This window comes from Garra rufa, chromosome 19 (genome assembly GCF_049309525.1).
Source record: "Garra rufa chromosome 19, GarRuf1.0, whole genome shotgun sequence".
NCBI classification, from domain to species: Eukaryota; Metazoa; Chordata; class Actinopteri; order Cypriniformes; family Cyprinidae; genus Garra; species Garra rufa.
The window spans coordinates 13,544,995-13,568,135 of NC_133379.1; the positions used below are offsets into that span (position 1 = coordinate 13,544,995).

The 23,141-nt window shown below is 32.8% G+C and overlaps 1 protein-coding gene across 1 annotated transcript in view; it reads left to right on the plus strand.

The window, feature by feature from the left end:
• The window catches only part of stk10 (serine/threonine kinase 10), a 48,906-nt gene that overhangs the window by 23,993 nt on the left and 1,772 nt on the right, over positions 1-23,141 (plus strand). The window contains exons 7-15 of the mRNA XM_073823959.1: positions 7,235-7,356; positions 12,172-12,295; positions 15,706-15,885; positions 17,687-17,779; positions 18,109-18,238; positions 18,327-18,451; positions 20,173-20,361; positions 20,441-20,566; positions 22,168-22,281. Coding sequence (XP_073680060.1) covers positions 7,235-7,356; positions 12,172-12,295; positions 15,706-15,885; positions 17,687-17,779; positions 18,109-18,238; positions 18,327-18,451; positions 20,173-20,361; positions 20,441-20,566; positions 22,168-22,281 — 1,203 coding nt within the window. The remainder of the gene's footprint in view (positions 1-7,234; positions 7,357-12,171; positions 12,296-15,705; positions 15,886-17,686; positions 17,780-18,108; positions 18,239-18,326; positions 18,452-20,172; positions 20,362-20,440; positions 20,567-22,167; positions 22,282-23,141) is intronic.

Sequence of the window (23,141 nt, forward strand, 5' to 3'; positions counted from 1 at the left end):
CTTTATGTATGAGACTACCTCTTGAAGCTCATCAAGAGAATGCCAAGAGTGTGCAAAGCAGTAATCAAAGCAAAAGGTGGCTACTTTGAAGAACCTAGAATATGACACATTTTCAGTTGTTTCACACTTTTTTGTTATGTATACGTAATTCCACACGTGTTAATTCATAGTTTTGATGCCTTCAGTGTGAATCTACAATTTTCATAGTCATGAAAATAAAGAAAACTCTGAATGAGAAGGTGTGTCCAAACTTATATTTTGAAGAATGTTGGTAACCTGACAGTTTCTGGTAGCCATTGACTTCCATACTATTTGTTTTTATGTTTAGCAGAAATAAGAAACTCATGCAGGTGTAGAACAACTTGAGGATGAGTAAATCATTTTTTGAGTTAACTACCATTAAGTGTGCTTTTCTTCCACTGCACTTATGAAATGCAAGTCATTTCATAATTGTTACTGCCTCAAAACCTCAACTCCCCTTCTGGTGCAACCAAATCGTGTGCTGGTTCGACAATCTGTAAAACATGGATCACTGCATAGAACACCAATGACAAACTTGGTCTTTAACACTCCTGCTTTTACTAATGCTCTGACGTGTGTGCTCTCATTCACTATGCGGCCGTCTGTTTACTGATTCGGTGCCAGCTCCACAGCAGAACAGAGCCCTGCTTATGAGAGCCGGTGGAAGGTTCTGGAACGCGGGCGGGTAGTTATACATAGTAGTACAGTGAAGGTACAGAGCTCACACAGGGTGTGGACGTCGTCAGACAGAGCTGAGCCTGTCTGCAGACACCAGCAGAAACCTCTCCCATCCAAACCATCCCTACCGCACCCACTTTAACTCTCTGTACGGAGCGATGGACGAATGCATGCACTTCTACATGTATACAGTACTGGACTGGGGTTAAAAATCCAGCTCTGGACAAAACCAGCCCAGGCGGCCCACAAGTTCCCCCGTGAAAGTTTTGTTGTGTTATAGGGCCTTTAATTAGATTAAACAAATGAAAGAATAAAACATAACTGAAACAAATAATGAAAGATACTGCTGAATTCAAATGCAACAAACATAATAATGCATTTTTGTCACAATGCATGCCGTAAAACGTTGATTTTGAGCTAGAATGCAGGAAAACTTATTGCTAATAAATTCTATAATGTAAACATATGTGACCCTGGAGCACAAAACCAGTCTTAAGTCGCTGGGGTATATTTGTAGCAATAGCCAAAAATACATTGCATGGGTCAAAATTTTTGATTTTTCTTTTATGCCAAAAATCATTAAGAAATTAAGTAAAGTTCATGTTCCATGAAGATTTTTTGTAAAATTCCTACTGTAAACATATCAAAATTTAAAGGTGATTTTCTCAGTCTTTTTGATTTTTTTGCATCCTCAGATTTCTGATTTCAAATAGATGTATCTCAGCCAAATATTGTCCTATCCTAACAAACCATACATCAATAGAAAGCTTATTTATTGAGCTTTCATATGAGGTATAAATCTCAGTTTTGTCAAATTTAACCTTATGACTGGTTTTGTGGTCCAGGGTCACATATTTGTATGTAAATGAATGTAAACATATTTGTTTACCTTTGATTTCTACTCTATAGACCAACATTTCTTGAATATCTTCCTTTATTTTAGTTTTGGTGTGAAAGGACTTTTATGTTTTGCCAAAAATACAACTTTTTAATATCAAAAACAAACAAGTCCAGATGAGAAAAAGTAACACAGTAGCAACGTAATGCATCACTTTTCATAAAGCCTAACACAAGTAGTTACTTTTTTAAAGAGTAACGCAATATTGTAATGCATTACTATGAGAATTCACTTTTAAAACCAAATACAGTCAATGCTGTTGTGTGTATGTAGATCTTAAAAACGAACAAACGATTTTGGAATTGCAGGTTGCATCTTGGAAAAGTTCTTGAAAAGAGACTCACCAAGTAGCTTGGCCAAACGACAGTCCTGTAATTTATCGACAACCCTACAATTTAAGTCATAATTTTTATTTTATAGGTTTAACAAAGCAACATCTTGCCAAACAAAAGTATTTCCAATGTATCTAAAAACTGCTGTAGTATTTAAGACATTGTTTCAAATCAGCTTTGCAGGTTTATGTTTATAGTAACTTAATATTTTCACACCTTATAGTCACATTTTGGAGTTAGAACTGGGTGATAATGTAGTTTATATTTTTGTAATGATACAAGCAGACAACAGCTGGGATTTGCTGTTTGTGACCCTGGAGCACAAAACTAATCTTAAGACATACATTGTATGGGTCAAAAGGACAGATTTTTCTTTTATACCAAAAATCATTGGGAGATTAAGTAAAGATCATGTACCATGAAGATATTTTGTATATTTCTTACCGTAAATACATCAAAGCTTAATTTTTGAATAGTAATATGCATTGCTAAAAACTTCATTTGGAAAACTTTAAAGGGGATTTCTCAATATTTTGATTTTTTTTTTTGCACTCTCAGCTTCCAGATTTTCCAATAGTATACTGTCCCAACAAACCATACATCAGTGGAATGGAGAATATGTGTTTCTGATGTGACTTACTTTATTCAAGCTTTCTATTCAAATTCTTATGTCTGTGAAGTAGGTATTCGCTATGCTTCAGGTTGTTTTATTTACACGTCTGAGAAGAGAGGTGACGGAGACAGAGATGGCAGAGAGCACACATTATTTTCTTTATTTTACAAAAGCACATTGTTCTGTTGTTATTATGACTATACACAAAGAAAAGTAGAGCATTTGTAGTTTCAAACCTTACTGTTATGGGATGTTTTTAATGTCCGCAGGTTGAAGCGACTCCAATAACGTGATATATGTGACCCTGGACCACAAAACCAGTCTTAAGTCGGTGGGGTATATTTGTAGCAATAGCCAAAAATACATTGCATGGGTCAAAATTTTTGATTTTTCTTTTATGCCAAAAATCATTGTGAAATTAAGTAAAGTTCATGTTCCATGAAGATTTTTTGTAAAATTCCTACTGTAAACATATCAAAATGTAATTTTTGATTAGTAATATGCATTGTTAAGAACCTAATTTGGACAACTTTAAAGGTGATTTTCTCAGTATTTAGATTTTTTTGCATCCTCAGATTTCTGATTTCAAATAGATGTATCTCAGCCAAATATTGTCCTATCCTAACAAACCATACATCAATAGAAAGCTTATATATTGAGATTTCATATGATGTATACATCTCAGTTTTGTCAAATTTAACCTTAACTGGTTTTGTGGTCCAGGGTCACATATAGCCCCTGGAATGTGTCTTTCACATTGTCAACATTAAAATAGTGGCGATTAGTGTAAGATGTTTTATTCATGCAACATATTTAATATTGGGGGCATCCAAGTTATTTGACTTTTTTTTTTTTTTTTAAAGTAACACACATATACATATACACATTTTAAAATAATAATCAGGGGAAAAAGAGGAAACAATACAATTTCGTTTGCGACGTTACTTGCCAATATTTTAAAGATACTATTATTATTATTTTTGGCTTTTTGCATATCACCCGGGTATGAGTATTAATTCTTATTCACTAGGAATTAATAATCAAAAAAATATCACTCAGCATACCCAGTTAGAAAAGCCAACACTCGCCACTGGTAGTATCTAGTAATGTTTTCATGACTTATTTTGCAGTTAGACCTGGGTGATAATGTAGTTTATATTTTTGTGACAATACAAGCAGTCAAGCAGATTTGCTCTAATCCTACATAAGTGTACTGTATGTATGTGGATGAATGTGCGCATACTTCTTTATATAAAAAGGTGGGTGATGATATAGGCTAGTTTTCTTTATTTTACAAAAGCACATTGTTTTGTTGTTATTATGACTATACACAAAGAAACAAAGAAATTGCAGTTTCAAACCTTATTCTGTGGGATGTTTTTAATGTCTGCAGGTTGAAGTGACCCCAATAACGTGATAAATAGCCCCTGTAATGTGTCTCTCACATTGTCCCACAGCAACATTAAAATAGTAGCGATTTGTGTAGGATGTTTTGTTCGTGTAATATATTTAATTTAATGGGGGCATCAAAGTTATTTGACTTTTTTTTTTTTTTTTTTTTTAAATAGCACGGTAGTTACTTTCCTAGTAATTAGTTACTTTTATGATAATGTAACTAGTATCTACAACTAATTAATTTTTCAAAAGAAACATGCTCAACACTGAGAACTTCTGCCATACTCCTGTTTGGGAAGCGACCTAGATAAAGTCAGTATCAATCATCACAGTGGTATCAAAACAACTGCAGCGCTCAAGCAGATGATAACAGCAGGGATGGGTTATGAATTATTTACTCTTATTACTGTCTTTAAGCCCATCCTGGAGCTGCATTATGGTCATGATAAGGCTTGCATTTATATGACTCACTATAAAACATGTTGATATACATAACCATTCCACAATCCTGAACACAACCATTTTTAACTGTAATAACAATGTTTCTTAAACAGCAAATCAGCATATTAGAATGATTTCTGAATGATCATGTGAAACTGAAAACTAGAGTACTGATGCTGAAAATTCGACTTTGAATCAAAGAAATAAATTATATTTTAAAGTGTATTAAAATTGAAACTTGTTATTTTAAATTGCAATACTATTTCATGTTTTTTAGTATTTTAAATCAAATAAATGCAGCCTTGAAGAGCAATGTAAAAAAAAACATTACAAATCTAACTGATCTCAAATTTTTTAACAGCTGTCAGTATGTGTCAACATATTCCATGTACTTGTATTGTGCTTCATTGTAATCTTCAGAAACTGGTTTTGAACCCAGAACAACACTTTAAATGAAGTCATTCATTTGTTGCATATTTTAAGCAGCTTGCCTACCAAGCTCACGTCAGATTTTCCATGCATTTCTCCCAAAACGCTCTTTGTTTCTGGTCCATTCAGCATTGTGCATCAGTCTCTGTGTGACGATTGTTGAGTCGGCCGTCGCTGGCGTTCGGCTCTTTGTTCAGCGCACCAGAGAAAGGCCTCATTTCTCACATCTGCCATATTTCCAGCATGATTCACACGCTGAACTCTCTCTTAACCTTTAGTTCTGATATTTTGCACGATCAAAATGCTTCAGCAACGGTTTTAGCAAACATTCAAGCATGCACACTGCATGATATCGAAACCTGCGGCTTTATCGTGCTGAAACCACATCACAGGGTAGACGACGTTCAGGGCTTGACAAGTACAGCAGAAAAATGACAAACTTGTTCCGACAGTTGTCTTTTCAGAGAGGATGGGAGTGTTTGCTCAGCTGTGTTGAATAGACACAGGTCTGATAATCGTTTGTCGACAAGTGATGGTGACAAGATTCAATTAAATATGATTTCAACAGTGTCTGATCAAATTAAATGAAACCACAAAGCATTCAGATATTTGACTACTTTGTAGTGTGTAATTCAACAAATACTACCAACTTATATAATATTTATGAATTATTTAATTTTGTTGAGGCTTTCTCAGAATGCTGTACTTGATCACGTTGTGCTCGTGAGCTGCTGACACTTCCTGTCAGAACTGGCTTTACAGGAAAACAGCAATCTGACTGCTTCCTGCTCACACCCTTGTTGAGTTTTGCTTTGTCATTTCGCCTTTCTTGCTCCAATTTAACCATTCGTTATACCTCTGGGTCTAACAACAATCAGCATTATTTTAGTATTTATGTATGCGTGTATTAATACATACACTACCGTTCAGAAGTTTGGGGTCAGTAAGACTTGTAATAGTCTTTAAAGACGTCTCTTCTGCTCATCAAGGCTGCATTTATTTGATTGAAAATACAGAAAATAACAGTAATATTGCAAAATGTTTTTAGAATATAAAATAATGGTTTTTATTTTAACATACTTTAAAATAGAATTTATTTCTGTGATGCAAAGCTGAATTTTCATCAGCTGTTACTCCAGTCTTAAGTGTCACACGATCCTTCAGAAATCATTCTAATATGCAGATTTATTATTAGAATGATCAGTGCTGGATAATATCAACAGTTGTGCTGCCAAATATTTTTTGGAACCTTTTTTTCAGGATTCTTTCATGAATAAGTTTAAAAAGTACAGTGTTTATTCAAAATATACATTTTTTATAACAATGTAAATTATTTATTACTAACTTTTAATTAACTTTTAATTATTAACTTAATATATCCTTGGTGAATAAAAATATTAATTTCTTAAAAAAAAGAAACAATAAAAATGTACTGACCCTAAACTTTTGAGCGGTAGTGTAAGTATATGCTATGTTTCTTTAATGTTTTTGAAAGAAGTCTCTTCTGCTCATTAAGGCTGCATTTATTTGATCAAAAATACAGAAAAAAAAAAACTGTAATATTGTGAAATATTACAGGTTTCTATTTTAATATACTTCAACATATTATTTATTTCTGGGATCAAAGTTAATTTTTTTTGATCATTACTCCAGTCTTTAGTCACATGATCCTTGATAAATCATTGTGATATGCTGATTTATTGTTTATTTTAAATGAATTTCTTTGCTGCATAATATTTTTTAACCCTGTGATGATTTTTTTGAGATTCTTTGAAAAATAAAAAAGTGGAGCATTTATTATATATATATTTTTTTCTAAAAATATAAGTCTTTACTGCTACTGTTATTTATCAGTCTGATATCCTTGCTCAATAAAAGTATTAATTTCTACATGAAAAAAGCAAAAAATGCTCTGATTCCCGGAATTTAAAAAATATATATTTTAATTTTTTTATCAATTAAAGAACCGTGAAAACTATTTGACATTCAATATTTTACAACATTACTGTTAATGTATTTTTGAATTTTTGACCAAATAAATGCAGTTATACTTTGTTGACAAAAATATAAAAATTAAATAAATAAATAAATCTTACTGATCCAAAACTTTTGAACAGCAGTGTATACAGTTTTATTTTATTTTTTATTTTTTATTTTTTTCTATATAAAACTTTGTTAATTTTAATATATCAAGTTAAACTAAATTAAATAAGAACTGCAACTTTTTAACATTAATTTTATTTTAAGTTAAAAAATGTTTAATGTTTTGATTAATAACCCTGCTAGCAATTCCTCCTTCTCCTTCTATGTGATTTTTCCTTTACTTTTTTTTTTTTTAATCCACAGTTCCCAAAAATCCTGCTACCACACCCCTTTACACTCTCCATTTTCTCACTAGCATTTTTCTCTCATTTATTTTTCCACCAGGACAACAAGAAGACGCTCAAACGAACGCGTAAGTTCTTGGTGGACGGTGTGGAGGTCAGCGTCACCACCTCCAAAATCATCACCGATGATGAGAAGAAAGACGAGGAGATGAGGTTCCTCAGGCAAGTTCACTCTCTTTGATCAAACTCTTAATAAGAAAATACCCTCAGCAGCATTTTTCCACTTGCTCTTGCATCTTGGCTGAGTAAACAGACTATTTTAGGCCTCAGGTCCAAGACCTTGTCCTTTTCCAAATGGGACATAAATACACAAGGGAATCTTTGTGTGGAGCCAGGGGAAAAGGACAAATCTGGAGATGTGATCTCCCTTAAAAAAGATAAATCCATCATCTCAATTCTTGTGAAACTGCTCTTTTCTTGTGAAACACCTCAGCTGCTGCTAGCAGATTACACATGGAGCGTTTCCCAGCAAACACACATCAACACTGTCACATCTGCACTCAATAACCACAGCACTTCTGCCATCAAGTGGACTGAGAGAGAACTTACTTATATGTGAGCTGTGAAAAAACCACAGCTTCACTTCAGTCTCACAAAGAACACACCAGAGTCATATTTTACCCCAAAATCTAAATATTTTAAAATTATATATGGTATGTTTTTTTTTTTTTTAAATGAGACAAATAAAAGTTGCTAAACCAAACTTAATGGGGCAGTGTATATTGTTACTTGTGTACATCATAACTTGTTTATTGGAGTAATGATGATGAAAATTCAGCTTTTGTATCACAGAAATAAATTATATTTTAAAGTATATTAAAATAGAACAAATGTGACCCTGGAGCACAAAACCAGTCTTAAGTCGCTGGGGTATATTTGTAGCAATAGCCAAAAATACATAGTATGGGTCAAAATTATTGATTTTTCTTTTATGACAAAAATCATTAGGAAATTAAGTAAAGATCATGTTACATTAAGATTTTTTTGTAAAATTCCTACTGTAAATATATCAAAATGTAATTTTTGATTAGTAATATGCATTGCTAAGAACTTAATTTGGACAACTTTAAAGGTGTTTTTCTCAGTATTTTGATTTTTTTGCATCCTCAGATTCCAGATTTTCAAATAGATGTATCTCAGCCAAATATTGTCCTATCCTGACAAACCATACATCAATAGAAAGCTTATTTATTGAGCTTTCATATGATGTATACATCTCAGTTTTGTAAAATTTAACCTTATGACTGGTTTTGTGGTCCAGGGTCACAAATGTATTTTGAATTGTAATAATATTTAACAATTTTAAAAATGTTTTCTTTATTAAATACAGCCTTGATGAGCAGAAACACAGCGGAGACTTTTTTAAAAAACTTAAAAAAATTGCATAATAACAGACTTAGTCATATTTTACCCCAAAATCAAAATATTTTAAAATTTTATAATAATGTTTTTTTTTTTTTTAAATAATGTTTTTAAGGTTCTTCTACTCGTCAAGGCTGCATTTATTTGATTAAAAATGCAGAAAAAACTGTAATATTGTGAAATATTTTTACAATTTAAAATAACTGTTTTCTGTTTTAATATACTTTAATATGCAACTTACTGAAATGCTCTTTAAACTTAAGCTAGTATTTATCTAGCCAAGCCTATCAAGTAGAATCATGTTAACATGCTAACGATGCTAGAAACATGATAGTAACTTTTAATCAAGCTAACAACAGGCTAGTAATGCTAACATCATGCTAGCGACATTCTAATCATGCTAGCAACACATCAGTAACATGCTGATCACGTTAGAAACATGCTAACGAACTGCTAATCATGCTAGTAACATATTAATAACTTGTTAATCATTCTAGAAACATGCTATCAAATGATATGCATATTAACAACATGCTAGCAACATGATAATAATGCTAGAAACATGCTAGTAACTTGCTAATCATGCTAGTAATGATAACAACATTCTAATCATGCTAGCTACACACTAGTGAAATGTTAATCATGCTAGAAACAACAAGTGCCTTGCTAATCATGTTAGAAACATGTCAGCAACATGTTAATGCTAACAACATGCTAGTAGCATGCTAATCATGTTGAAAACAGGCTAGAAACATGTTAATCATGTTAGAAACATTGTTAACAACATGCTAATGCTAGAAACATGCTAGTAACTTGCTAATCAAGCTAGTAATGCTAACATCAAGCTAACAACATTCTAATCATGCTAGCTACACATCAGTAACATGCTGATCACGTTAGAAACATGCTAACGAACTGCTAATCATGCTAGTAACATATTAATAACTTGTTAATCATTCTAGAAACATGCTATCAAATGATATGCATATTAACAACATGCTAGCAACATGATAATAATGCTAGAAACATGCTAGTAACTTGCTAATCATGCTAGTAATGATAACAACATTCTAATCATGCTAGCTACACACTAGTGAAATGTTAATCATGCTAGAAACAACAAGTGCCTTGCTAATCATGTTAGAAACATGTCAGCAACATGTTAATGCTAACAACATGCTAGTAGCATGCTAATCATGTTGAAAACAGGCTAGAAACATGTTAATCATGTTAGAAACATTGTTAACAACATGCTAATGCTAGAAACATGCTAGTAACTTGCTAATCAAGCTAGTAATGCTAACATCAAGCTAACAACATTCTAATCATGCTAGCTACACGTTAGTACTATGCTAATCATGCAAATATGAGTGCCTTGCTAATCATGCTAGAAACATGTTAATAATGCTAAAAACATGCTAGCAACATGCTATTAGAAACATGCCAAACACATTCTAATCATGCTAGAAACATGGCTAACAATATGGTAGTCATGTTAGAAACGCGAGTAACTTGCTAATCATGCTAGAAACATGTTAGCAGCATGTTAATAATGCTAACAACATGTTAGCAACATGTTAGTAACATACTAATCATGCTAGAAACATGCTAACACAATGCTAATCATGTTAGAAACATTGCTAATAACTTGCTAGTCATGCTAGAAACATGTTAGCAACATGTTAATGATGCTAACAAAATGCTAGCAACACGTTAGTAGCAAATTAATCATGTTAGAAATATGCTAGAAACATGCTAACAACACGCTAATCATGTTAGAAACAAGCTAATCACCTCTAAAAAATTCTTGACAAACTTTAAAACTTTAAAATATAAATATATTTCAAGAAAATTGGTCTTTTCTATCACTTTTTATCAATTTAAAACATACTTGCTGGGTCAAAAAAAAAAAGAAAAATGACTAACCCCAAACTTAATGGGGTACTGTATAGTGTTACATCATTACTTGTATATTGGAGTAATGATGATGAAAATTCAGCGTTGTATCACAGAAATAAATTGTATATTAAAGTATATTAAAATAATACAAATTTATTTTGAATTGTAATAATATTTCACAATTTTAAACATTTTTTCTTTATTTTTGATCAAATAAATACAGCCTTGATGAGCAGCAACACAGCGGAGACTTTTTTAAAAAAACATTAAATTTTGCAAAAAAAAAAAAAAAACTAATAACAGACTTACAGTGCCTTGCAAAAGTATTCATACCCCTTCATTCTTTTCACATTTTGTTTTGTTGCATCATTATGTTAAACTGCTTTAAATTACTTTTTTTCCGCATCAATCTACATCTCATACACCATAATGACAAAGCACAAACAGGTTTGTAACAACTTTGCAAATTTATTAGAAATAAAAAAAACTGAAAAGATCCTGTTGCATAAGTATTCATACCCTTTTCTGGGACACTGGAAATTTATCTCAGGAGCATTCATATTGCTTCTAGATGTTCCTACACTTGGAGTGGAGTTAAACTGTGGCAAATTCATTTGAATGAGTCTGATTTAGAAAGGCACACACCTCTCAGAAAAGGTCTAACAGCTGAAAATGCATATCAGAGCAAAAACCAAGATAACTGCCTGTAGAGCTCAGTGACAGACTTGCGTTAAGGCGATGATCTAGAGAAGAGTTCAGAAACAAATCTGCTGCATTGAAGGTTGACAGAAGCATTCTCCATAATGGAAGACGACTGGAACAACTAGGACTCTAGAAAATGTCTGCCAGCCCCCATCCAAGCTGACAGAGATGGAGAGGTGAAAAGGTGAGGCAAAGAATGGCAGATAATTGCCAAATGCAGATGTGCAAAGATGCTCACATCAGACCCAAAAAGACTTGAGGCTGTAAAGGTGCTTCAACTATGGACTGAGTTAAGGGTATGAATACTTATGCAATCTGCTTATTTCAGTGTTTGATTTTTAATACATTTTACAAATCTGGTTTTTGCTTTGTCATTATTATGGTGTATGGAGTGTAAACTGATGTGGGGAAAAACTAATTTAAAGCAGTTTAACGTAATGCTGCAACAAAACAAATGTGAAAAAAATGAAGGTGTATGAATACTTTTGCAAGACACTGTATATAAGTCTATATAGACTTGCATAATGTCTTTGTTTCTTTGAGTTTTGTGGTGAAATACGACTGGGTTGTGTTCATGACAGGCTTGAAATGTACCCCACATAAAATATCTCTGTGGAACATTCCTCTGGTGTTCGGCTGTCAGTGGAGTCCTGTAATGAATGAGGTGGGGGCGTTTTCCCATGAATCCTCTGTATTGCCGTCTGTGGGCCGTGACACTGAAGAACAGACTAGCGCTGCATTCTGGACATTCTTTGGTTGGCGGGAGACTCCACAAGTGTTGTTTCAAATGTTCATCTTAAAGAGACAGTTCACCCAAAAATGAGAATCTTTCATCATTTACTCACCGTCCTGTTGTCCTAAACCTGTCTGCACAACACAAAAGAAGTAACTGAACCGCATGGACTTCTTTGTATGGACAAGAAACACCGAATGTCATACAGTTTTGGAATTGCAGATTATTGTGTAACACAGTTGAAGCAATGATTCCTCACATTTGTTCATTCATACTCACAGGCGTCAGGAGCTCAGAGATCTGCGTCTGCTGCAGAAAGAGCAACATCGGGCTCAGGCTTTGCTCAACATGAAGCTGAAGGAGCAGCGAGAGCAGATGCAACGCAGATTTGACCAGGAGATGAATGTGAGTGTCTCAGACGTCCACCACCCAAAGCAGTCTGTCTGTCTCCACAACCACATACAAACAGATTTACACAAAACATTATATGTTTGTTATTGCAAAGTCGGTTCAACTCCGTTTAGAGACATTATGAAATTAAATCTTCATTGTTTCAATATAAAAATTGTGTTTGACTATAAACTACTAGACTGTTTTAGTGACTAAAACAGAACCAGAGGTGGGTAGAGTACCCAAAATCTGTACTCAAGTAAAAGTACAAGTACTTATGGAAATATTTACTTAACAATAGTAACAATCTTAATAGTTACTTGAGAAAGAGTAAAAAAGTATCCGATGGAAAAAGTTACTTCTGATCTGATTGATATCAAGTGAAAACCCTGAATTTCAAACTGTTTGGAAAGCTTCCGCACACCTCTCCTTGAAAACATAGGCTGAAGTAAGGTGTTTATATACATATACATACAGGGCTCGCAAAATTTCTGGTAGCCCGAAAATGTATTTAACTAGCCCAAATAAAAAAAGACCTTTTTTTAATATAGAAAATCAGATAGGAGTCTAATCAAAAATGTTTTTAATACACAAATTAAACAAATATCAAGTAAATAATTTTATTTCATTATATTTATTTCATTTAGTGTATCTGCAGAATTTTTAAATATTAATTTAAAGCAATTCATAACCATTTTTAAGATCTGCAAAAGTAAAATAAACAGTAATGGGATTGGACAATGTAAAGTAGAATATTAAGCCATAAAATGTCATGATTTAAAATTCAGATACAGTTTCACACAAAAGCAAAATATGTTACACTATGGCATTTCATCCTTTATAACATTAAAAGGGATAAATTGAGTATATAATTTATTATATTTATTTAAAACATAAATATTACTGTACTTGTTTAGATTTTTAGAAGGCACCTTAACTTTTACATTTACAACTCTGTGTTTGCTGCATAAAAACATGGGTCGATAATTGCAATCATTTGACCATAAACAGCTGAAAAAATGTATTGGAAATGAAAAATTGATTCTCTGTCACGAGGAGGCGCTTCAGGAGCGCTGAAATATTACGGTTTCCATAGTAACGGCTGTATACAAAGTAGCATTAACGCAGTTTTATCAGACATGAAATGAAAATTCCAACGACATGTTTCTGAGGACAGTAACGGAGGAACGCCATCAAATGTAGCAAGTAAAATACATTTTTTTCACTATAAATGTACTTGAGTAAGAGTAAAAGTACCTTTTACTACCTATCTTTAAATATACTCTAAAAGTACTAGTTACCCCAAAAATGTACTCAAGTAAATGTAACGAAGTAAATGTAATTCGTTACTACCCACCTCTGAACAGAATACAATTAATTTTCACTTAATTGAATTGAGATATTTTTTTTTAATTAGGTCGAGTGATACACTGCAAAAAGTGCTTTTCTAACTTAGATTTGTTGTCTTGTTTCCAGCCAAAATATCTCAAAATTCTTAAATCAAGAATGATTTTCTAGATGAGTAAAAATGGTCTTATTTTCAGAAAACAATATTCAAAATTAAGTGCATTTTTGCATGAAACAAGCAAAATAATCTGCCAGTGGGGTAAGAAAAATAAACTTGTTTTCTGTTTAAAATTAGATTATTTTGCTTACCCCACTGGCAGATTATTTAGCTTGTTCTAAGCAAAAACTCACTTAGTTATGACTTGTTTTTTTTCTGAAAACAAGACAATAATTTTTACTTGTCTAGAAAATCCTTCTTGATTTAATAAGTTTTAGATATTTTGACTGGAAACAAGACAAAAAATCTAAGCTAGAAAAGCATTTGACTATTGTAGGGACTATGGTTCTCAAAACCCCCAAAAGCTTGTTCTTCAACATTGCATACTCATGAATGAGCCATGCAAATAGGGATAAGAATGTGAAAAAGGCTGGAAGTCAACAGCACATAAATGCTAGAATGTAGAATTTGTTATTCTATGCATTTAAATTGTTTCATTTTTGTTTGTAGTTTACAAATTAATGAGAGAAAAACAAATTAGCGCATATTTCCTTATATAAATGCACTGTGCTCACATTTACTTGTGCATTAACATACAAATAATGATAATTAAAAAAACATAGTCTATCAGCTTGCGCCTTGTATTGTGATCGCAAATTGCAGAATATATTTTAGTATATGCATGCTCTTTAATGTGGTGCATAGATGTGCATGGACAGTTTGGAGCTTTAATCGCCTTTTTGATAATTTCATGACTTAACAGACAACAGAATTATGCTTGTAGTTTCTTGTGTGCTTTATTTATGATGAAGCGATATGCTTGGCCTCATATTCGCGTAAAGTTGAAGAGTGTGTGCCCTGAGCACAGAGAAATTAGTGACAGGACAGAAAAGGACAGAAAAGTTTGTTGGACACTCCCTGGCTCTGCTATCGCCATCCAAAATGTAGATTTCCATCTCTTGCTCACCATTGGATCCTCTGGAGTGAATGGGTGCCGTCAGAATGAGAGTCTAAACAGCTGATAAAAACATCACAATAATCCACACCACTCCAGTCCATCAGTTACATCTTGACAAGACAAAAGCTGAAACAAATCCATCAATAAGACATTTTTAAATAAAATCCAACTCCATAATCTTTAATAACTTTTTCCAAGTAACTAGTAAAGTAACGCATTTTTTTAATTGTCAAGAAAATATCGGAGTTACTTTCCCCCCATTTATTGATTAAAAGCTCTCCTGTCTTCATGTTGAGAGAAATTGTGAGTAAGATGTTCCTTTAGTTCTAGAATAAATGTCAACATGCATTAATTCATCTCACTCACTAAAAACAGACAGTGTTCCTCAAAATGAATAATATATAATTATATACACATATATACATATACATATGTGAAAGTTTGGGAATCCCTTGTAGAATCTGTGAAAATGTGAATAATTTTAACAAAATAAGAGAGATCATACAAAATGCATGTTATTTTTTTATTTAGTACTGTCCTGAGTAAGATATTTTACATCAAAGATGTTTACATATAGTCCACAATACAAAATAATAGCTGAAATTATTAAAATAACCCCCTGCAAAAGTTTGAGAAACCTTCGTTTTTATTACTGTGTGGTTACCTGGATGATCTACGATTGTTCTTTTGTTTTGTGATGGTTGTTCACGAGTCTCTTGTTTGTTCTGAACAGTTAAACTGAGCACTGTTCTTCAGAAAAAATCCTTCAGGTCCTTCAGATTCTTAATTTTCCAGCATCTTTTGCATATTTGAACCCGTTCCAGCAGTGACTGTATGATTTTGAGATCCATCTTTTCATACAGAGGACAACTGAGGGACTCAAACACAACTATTAAAAAAGGTTCTAACATTCACTGATGCTCCAGAAGTATCTGATATATCTGTGTGCGGCTTTGCTCACAGGCCAAGAGAAAGTACTACGACACAGAGCTGGAGACGCTGGAGAAACAGCAGAAACAGACCATCGAGAAAATGGAGACGGATCACACCGTACGACTGCGGGACGAGGGCAAACGCATCCGCGCCGAACAAGAGAAAGCCTACAACAGATTCCTGGACCAGATGAAGAACAGGAAGAAAGAGGTGACACAATCAGTTACAGGAACCCTCCAAAAAGTACACTTGAACCATGTGTCGTTTCGGTGATATCCCAAACCATTTCTGTTTCTTTTTGGTAATAAATTAATTTTCCATTATAATAATGAAATGAATTGATTAATATATTCAAATGTGTAAATAATATTTTAGAACTGGATATGAAACTAGATGAAAAAAATTGTCAAGACAAAATATAAGTTGGATTGAAAAAGTCGATCAGAAAGTAAAACAATTTTATGGTTTTCAGTCTGAAAATGATTGAAGTTTAAAGTAGTTTTAAAGCTTAAATCTTGAATATTTCGAAGGCAATAAAGTCTGTCAGATAGATGGGTGAATGGATAGATAGCATGTTTTAGCATGTTGCTAGCATGTTTCTAACTTATTTAGCATGTTACTAGCATATAGCTAGCATGATTAGCAAGTTACTAACATGTTGCTAGCATATTTCTAGCATGTTTGTAACGTGATTAACATATTAGTTGATAGTTTTGCCAGCATGTTGTTAACAATTTACATGCTGGTAACCTGTTTCTAACATGATTAGCAAGGTCCTAACATGTTTCTAACATGATTAGCATGTTACTAGCGTGTAGCTAGCATTATTAGTAAGTTAGCATGCATGATTACCAGCTTGATTAACATGTTGTTAACATGTTTCTAGCGTAATTAGCATGATTAACAAATTACTAGCATGTTTTTGGTATTATAAACATGTTGTTATGTACTTAACACGTTTGTTAGCATGATTAGCATGTTGTAAACAAGTTTCTAACATGATTAGCATGTTGTTAGCAAGTGACAAGCATGATTAGCATGTGGTTAACATGTTTCTAACATGCTTAGCCTGTTACTAGCATGTTGCTAGCATGATTAGAATGCCGTTAGCATTAGTAGACTGTTGTTAGCATGATTAACAAGTTACTAGAATGTTTCTAGCTTGATTAACATGTTGGTAGCATGTTTTTAACATGTTTCTACCCTAATTAGCATGTTATTAGCATGATTAACATGTTGTTAGTATGTTTAGCCTTTTACTAGCATTTTGCTAGCATGATTGCGCTGTTTCTAGCCTGATTAGCATGTCACTAACATGATTCTAGTTGCTAGGCTTGGTTAGAATGAAAACTAATGACAATTTTTGGCTCATTCCGTCAATGTAAGCCTATGGGATTTTTCCCAGTTTTAATCGTCATTTTTCGGAAAACCGTAAGTCCCATCAGTTAGAAAAGATACAGCAACCGGAGTCAGATCAGTCTTAAGATCTGGCCTGAATTTGTAGTTTGTAGAGTTGAAGCTCGAGGAGGAGGAGCAGTTAGAAATTTTAGTCTCAGAAGAATAATAATAACAGTTTTTATGTTAAGCTGAGCTACGCCAATTTAAAAAGTGGCAATAAATGTTAAATCTGCTAAATATTATATGCATTGAAATGTTTTTTAAAAGAATAGTGAACATCTAGAAGCAATATGATTGATTCTGAGAAACATTTCTATAACTAATGACTATATTTTTATATTTATAGAAATTCATAGGATGTAATGTATATTTTATTAAAAGGTGGACTATGACTAAAAAAATAACATACGTTTTTAGGTTTTGTGCTGAAGAGCCACTGATATGAGTGTCAACATTTGTCTCAAAGATTGAAAAATCTGTAACTTTTAGGCTACATCTGATAGATTATCCAAAGCAATAACATTTGTGACATTTGTAAATGTTAAAATACTTGGGGTCTTATAAGTTGGTGTTCAATTTGAAATGAAACACTTGTATCTGTATTTTGTCTCAGGTTAAACAAGAAGTGGAGAAAATGCCAAGGAGTCAGAGGAAAGAAAGCATGAAGATCAAAATGAACAACTTTCAGCAGACTAAATTAGAGGAGGTCAGTTAAAGACTGTTTGTATTGTGTGTATGTATTCTGCCCTACAAAGGCAAAGTGCAGTAACTACGCCAGCACTGAAACGGAGAAAAACGCCTTTAAAGTTTTGACACCATATATGGTATTAGTTTGGATTTTGTTGGATTTTTCTCTGAAACGGGACAAAATTGAACCAGGAGACTTTGCCAAAACGGTTGTCACAAAGCCCATTTTAAGCCTTAACTCAGTTTTGACCAAATGTGTAGTTACTGTGCTTTGCCTCTGGAGGGCAGTTTTGTGAAAAGCACTATAGAAAAGGTTTGTGTTTTTGTTTCTGGCTCTGCTTTACACAGGAGGAGAAGTTCCTGGCAGATCAGAGAGCTTATCTGGACTCAACTCTGAAGAGCATCATTGGTCAAAACAAGAGGGAAATCTCCGAGACGGAGCGCCGCTGTCTCATCAGCAAACAGACTCTGCTTAGAGGTATAAATGTGCTCAGACCAGACCATCCTTACGTAGACTAGTTTTACAGAGACTGCATGCTTACCTCAGTTCTGTTGTTGTCTGTCAGAGCGAGAGGCCACTATCTGGGACCTGGAAGAGAAGAGCTTGCATGAGAGACACCAGCTCCTCAAACAGCAGCTGAAGGACCAGTACTTCATGCAGAGACACCAGCTCCTCAAGAAACACGAGAAGGTTTGGATTGATCCTTGAATTATGTCAATTCTTCTTATTTTTTTTACTCTTTTTCAATTCAAATGTTGCTGGTGCTCATCTGGGAGATCTGTGAAGGTCTTTTGAGCCAGCCTGCATTTCCAAAGATTTGAAAAATGAGCAATGACATGGAAAAAAAAAAAAAAACAGCATAGAAATGACAAAGAAATTTAAAAATTGTGCTGTCCGAGTCTGAATAAGTCATATATATAGATTCTCTGCTCAAAATTAGTTAAAAGTCTGAAGACTTTGAACTAGTCTGAAAGATTCATTAGCAAATCAGTCTTTAAACAATTCATAAAAAACTATATAATTATGTAATAAATGCTTTTTTGAGATAAAACATAAATATAAATGAAAACCTTAAACATAACAAAAATGAAAAAAAAAAAAAAAAATCAATTTGAAAGACTAAAATTGCAACTGAAAAAAATACCTAAATACTTAGTTAGTTAAAATAATAATAATACAAGCACATAAAAAAATACAAATTAAAATAATTTAAAATAAATTTTCAACATATTAATAAAAAATAACTAAACCTATAAAATGGTTTTAAAAAACCTGACACAAGCACTAAACAAAATTACTCAAATTTAAACTAGTTAAAATGAAAAATAGAAATATAAAAATAAAAGCTAATTTAATATATTAATAAAATATTTAATAACTTATAAATACTACTACAATTTTTATGACTCAGTTGAACAAATCACAAATCTGTCTGAGCAATTCAAATCTTAAATTTTAATGATTTTTTAAGTTATTCTAATTTATTACAGACACAAATGTTTTTAGGCTTAATATTGTTTACTAAAACAATTAAAAACATTTGTTAATTGAAATAAAGCTGAGACACAAGCACATAACAATTACTAAAATTTAAACAAAATATACAAAATTTGAAGCTAATTTGATATATTAATGGCATATAAATATGGCATATAAATATTACTATAGATAAACGAGTTGGTTTATTTTTTGTGAGTTGAACAAAAAACAAATTTTCACAAATCTGTCTAAATCTTGAATTTGAATGATTTTTTAAAAATTCTTCTAATTTATTATACAAAAAAGTAACCAAAAAATAGTTTGTTTTTTTTGCTGGACACAAAAACTAAATATTGCTTTTGTGTGCAGCAGGGTTATTATTGTTTACTAAAACAAAATTAAAACATTTGTTAATTGAAAAAAGGTGACATAAAACATGCATATAAACGAAAACCTTAAACTAAACAAAAATTGAAACAATTCAAGTTGTAGGACTAAAATTGCAACTTGAAAAAAGTTATAATACAAGCACATAAAAAATACAAGAAATAAAACAAATAAATAAAAAAATCAACATAAATAACTATATTAGCATACAGATAGCATATACCTTGACAACTAACTGAAATAAGTTTTACAAAAAAAAATGAAATAAAAATAAACTAAACCAATAAAATGGTTTTAAAAAACCTGACACAAGCACAAAATTTCTAAAATTGAAACAAAATAAAATTATTTCTAAAAATATATATTTTTTGGGTCAAAAAGCATTTGTAACATTTTTTTTTTAAGTGATGCAGACTTTGCTGCTGCTGCCTCATTTCATTCATCTAAAGTGTGCAGACTGAGGTCAGATCGAGTGGAAAGCTGCTGTATGTTAGTGCTGTACACTGAGCCGTGTCTGTCTGGTGTGTGTGTATGTGTTATCACAGGAGCAGGAGCAGATGCAGTGCTACAACCAGCGGATGATTGAGCTCCTCAAGGCCCGACAGCAACAGGAGAAGAACAGGCTGCCCAAGATCCAGCGCAGCGAGGCCAAAACACGCATGGCCATGTTCAAGAAGAGCCTGAGAATCAACTCCAGCGGAAGCTCAGCAGAAGACCGCGAGAAGACCAAGGAGGTAAAGCGTGGCTCTCTATAATGGCTCTCATGTGTCCTCCGTTTGGAGACTCTTATCTCTTTCTCTCTCTGGCGTTCAGTTCTCCAGGCTGGAGGAGAGGAGGCAGAAGGCCGAGCGATTGCACCAGCAGCAGAAACACGACAACCAGATGAGGGAGAAGATCAGCGAGTGTGAGGGAAACAGCAGAGAACTGCAGCAGCTGCAGGTCAATGCAACATTTCATGTCATCTTTTAAAAGGACGTTCACACAAAAGATACCATTTTAAAATTGAATGTGGATATACATACTACCAGTCAAAAGTTTTTTTTACAGTAAGATTTCTGTTCACCAAGCCTGCCATTTATTTGATCCAAAGTGCAGCAAAAACACTTTTGGAATATTTTCACTATTCATTTTAAGCTCATTCATATTTTTAAGCAAATTTTTTTTGCGTTATTACTCCAGTCACAGGATCCTTCAGAAATAATTCTAATATTCTGATTTGCTGCTCAAAAAAAAAAAAAAAGATTATCAAAGAAACCTGAAAAAAATCTACTCAGCCTTTTTTTTTTTACATAATAACTAAATGTTTTGTGAGCAGCAAAGCATAATATTAGAATGATTTTCTGAAGGATCATGTGACACTGACGACTGAAGTATGATGCCAAAAATTCTGCTTTGAAAGCACAGGAATAAATTACATTTGAAAAAATATTCAAATAGAAAGCAGTTATTTTAAATGGTAAAAATATTTTAGGTTTTTGCTGTACTTTGGATCAAATAAATGCAGGCTTTGTGAACAGAAGAGGTTTCTTAAAAAATCTTACTGTTAGAAAACTGGTATTGTGTTTTTGTGTGTGTGTGTATCTATCTATCTATCTATCTATCTATATACGCTACTGCTAAAAAGTTTGGAATTGGTAAGATTTTTAATGTTTTTAAAGAAGTTTCTTCTGCTCATCAAGGCTATGTTTGTTTAATCAAAAATACAGAAAACAATGTAATATTGTGAAATATTATTACAATATAACACAATGTTTCTATATTTATATACCTTAACATTTAATTTATATCTGTAATTAAAGTTACATTTTCAGCATCATTTCTCCAGTCTTTAGTGTCACACGATCCTTTAAAAATCATTCTAATACGCTGATTTATTATCAATGTTGGAAACAGTTGTGCTGCTTAATATTTTTTTGAAACCTGTGATACTTTTTCAGGATTCTTTGATCAATAAAAGGTTAAAAAGAACAGCTATTTAAAATAGAAAGGTTCTTTTTAACTTGTTATTCATCAAAGAATCCTGAAAAAAAGAATCATAGGTTCCAAAAAATATTTGTTAGTTCTAATAACAATTCTAATAATAAATCAGCGTATTAGAATGATTTCTGGAGGATCATGTGACACTTAAGACTGGAGTAAGAGCTGCTGAAATTTCAGTTTTGCATCACAGGAATAAATTATATTTCAAAGTATATTAAAATAAAAAACATTATTTCAGATTGTAATAACATTTTGCAATTTTACTGTTTTTTTTTCTGTATTTTTGATCAAATAAATGAAGATTGAACAGCTCATAACAGCCACATACTAGTGCAAACACAGATATCTATCAGTATAATATGCATTAAAATGACTAAACATATTTTGGTTTTAAAAACCCTCAGTTTCTACACTACAATGCCAGCGTTTTCAAATTCACTTTCAGATTCAAAATATTTGTCAAACACACCAATTCAGTGTAGATGAAAGGCCAAACTGTAGAGAAAAAGATGTGTTTTCAAATGTAGCCGTAGCCTGATGTGTGTGAATGTCTCCTTCAGAATGAGAAATGCCACCTGCTGATAGAAAACGAAACGATGCGTCTGAAGTCTCTGGATGAGGATCACAACCTGCAGCTGAAGGAATGGAGGGAACGCCTCAAGCCCAGGAAGAAGGTCTGCACTTGACTTCTGCTGACACATTTCAGTCTAGTGACTGGCTTAGATTTTATGTGAAAATCAAAATACATGAATAAATTGCATGCTACAATTCAAATGTTTGGGGTGGTAAGATTTTAAAGTCTTTTCCTCTCACCAAGACTGCACTTGATGAAAACAGACAAAAAAGAGTTAATTGACCATATGCACTGAGCACTCTTTAGAACTTCTGCATAACAAAAAAAAAAGGCTCGTAAACTTCCGCTGAAGCTCATTTTATATGTGCTAGATATAGGTGGACACTCTTGAGACTCCTCTAGAGCCTCGTTCTTATCAGAAACTGAGAAAAATAATAATTGCAACATTGTAAATATTGATAGCATGAACATTCAGTTTCGTTTTATTTAACAACATATTTAAATGCAAGCCTGGTAATCCCAACCTGCATAGTTGTACATTTAAATGCTGACAGCTAAACACTATCAAAATGTGTTTAGGCTAACGTTAATCATATTCTTGATAATCAGTAACTTGCCTTCATAGTCATGAACACATTTTTAAAATCTGGCCATATTTTAAATCCTTCATTGTTTTTCAAATATACAGCTGTGAAATAAAATTCACTTTTCATTCATGAAGATGACATGGAAAAAGTCCTTTCACGACAAATGACTTTTTAAGATGAAATCGATATGAAACGACCCATACAACCAGAAGATGGCAGCAGAGGATCAATCATTGGCTGCAGCTGCCATTTCAACTCCATAAGTTTTTCAAGTCTTGCTTTTCAATTTATTATAAAATTATTGGTATAACAAATTGTAGTGCTTTTACCGCACTGAAGTATATAGTATAGCAAGTGCAGAAAGTCATTAAAA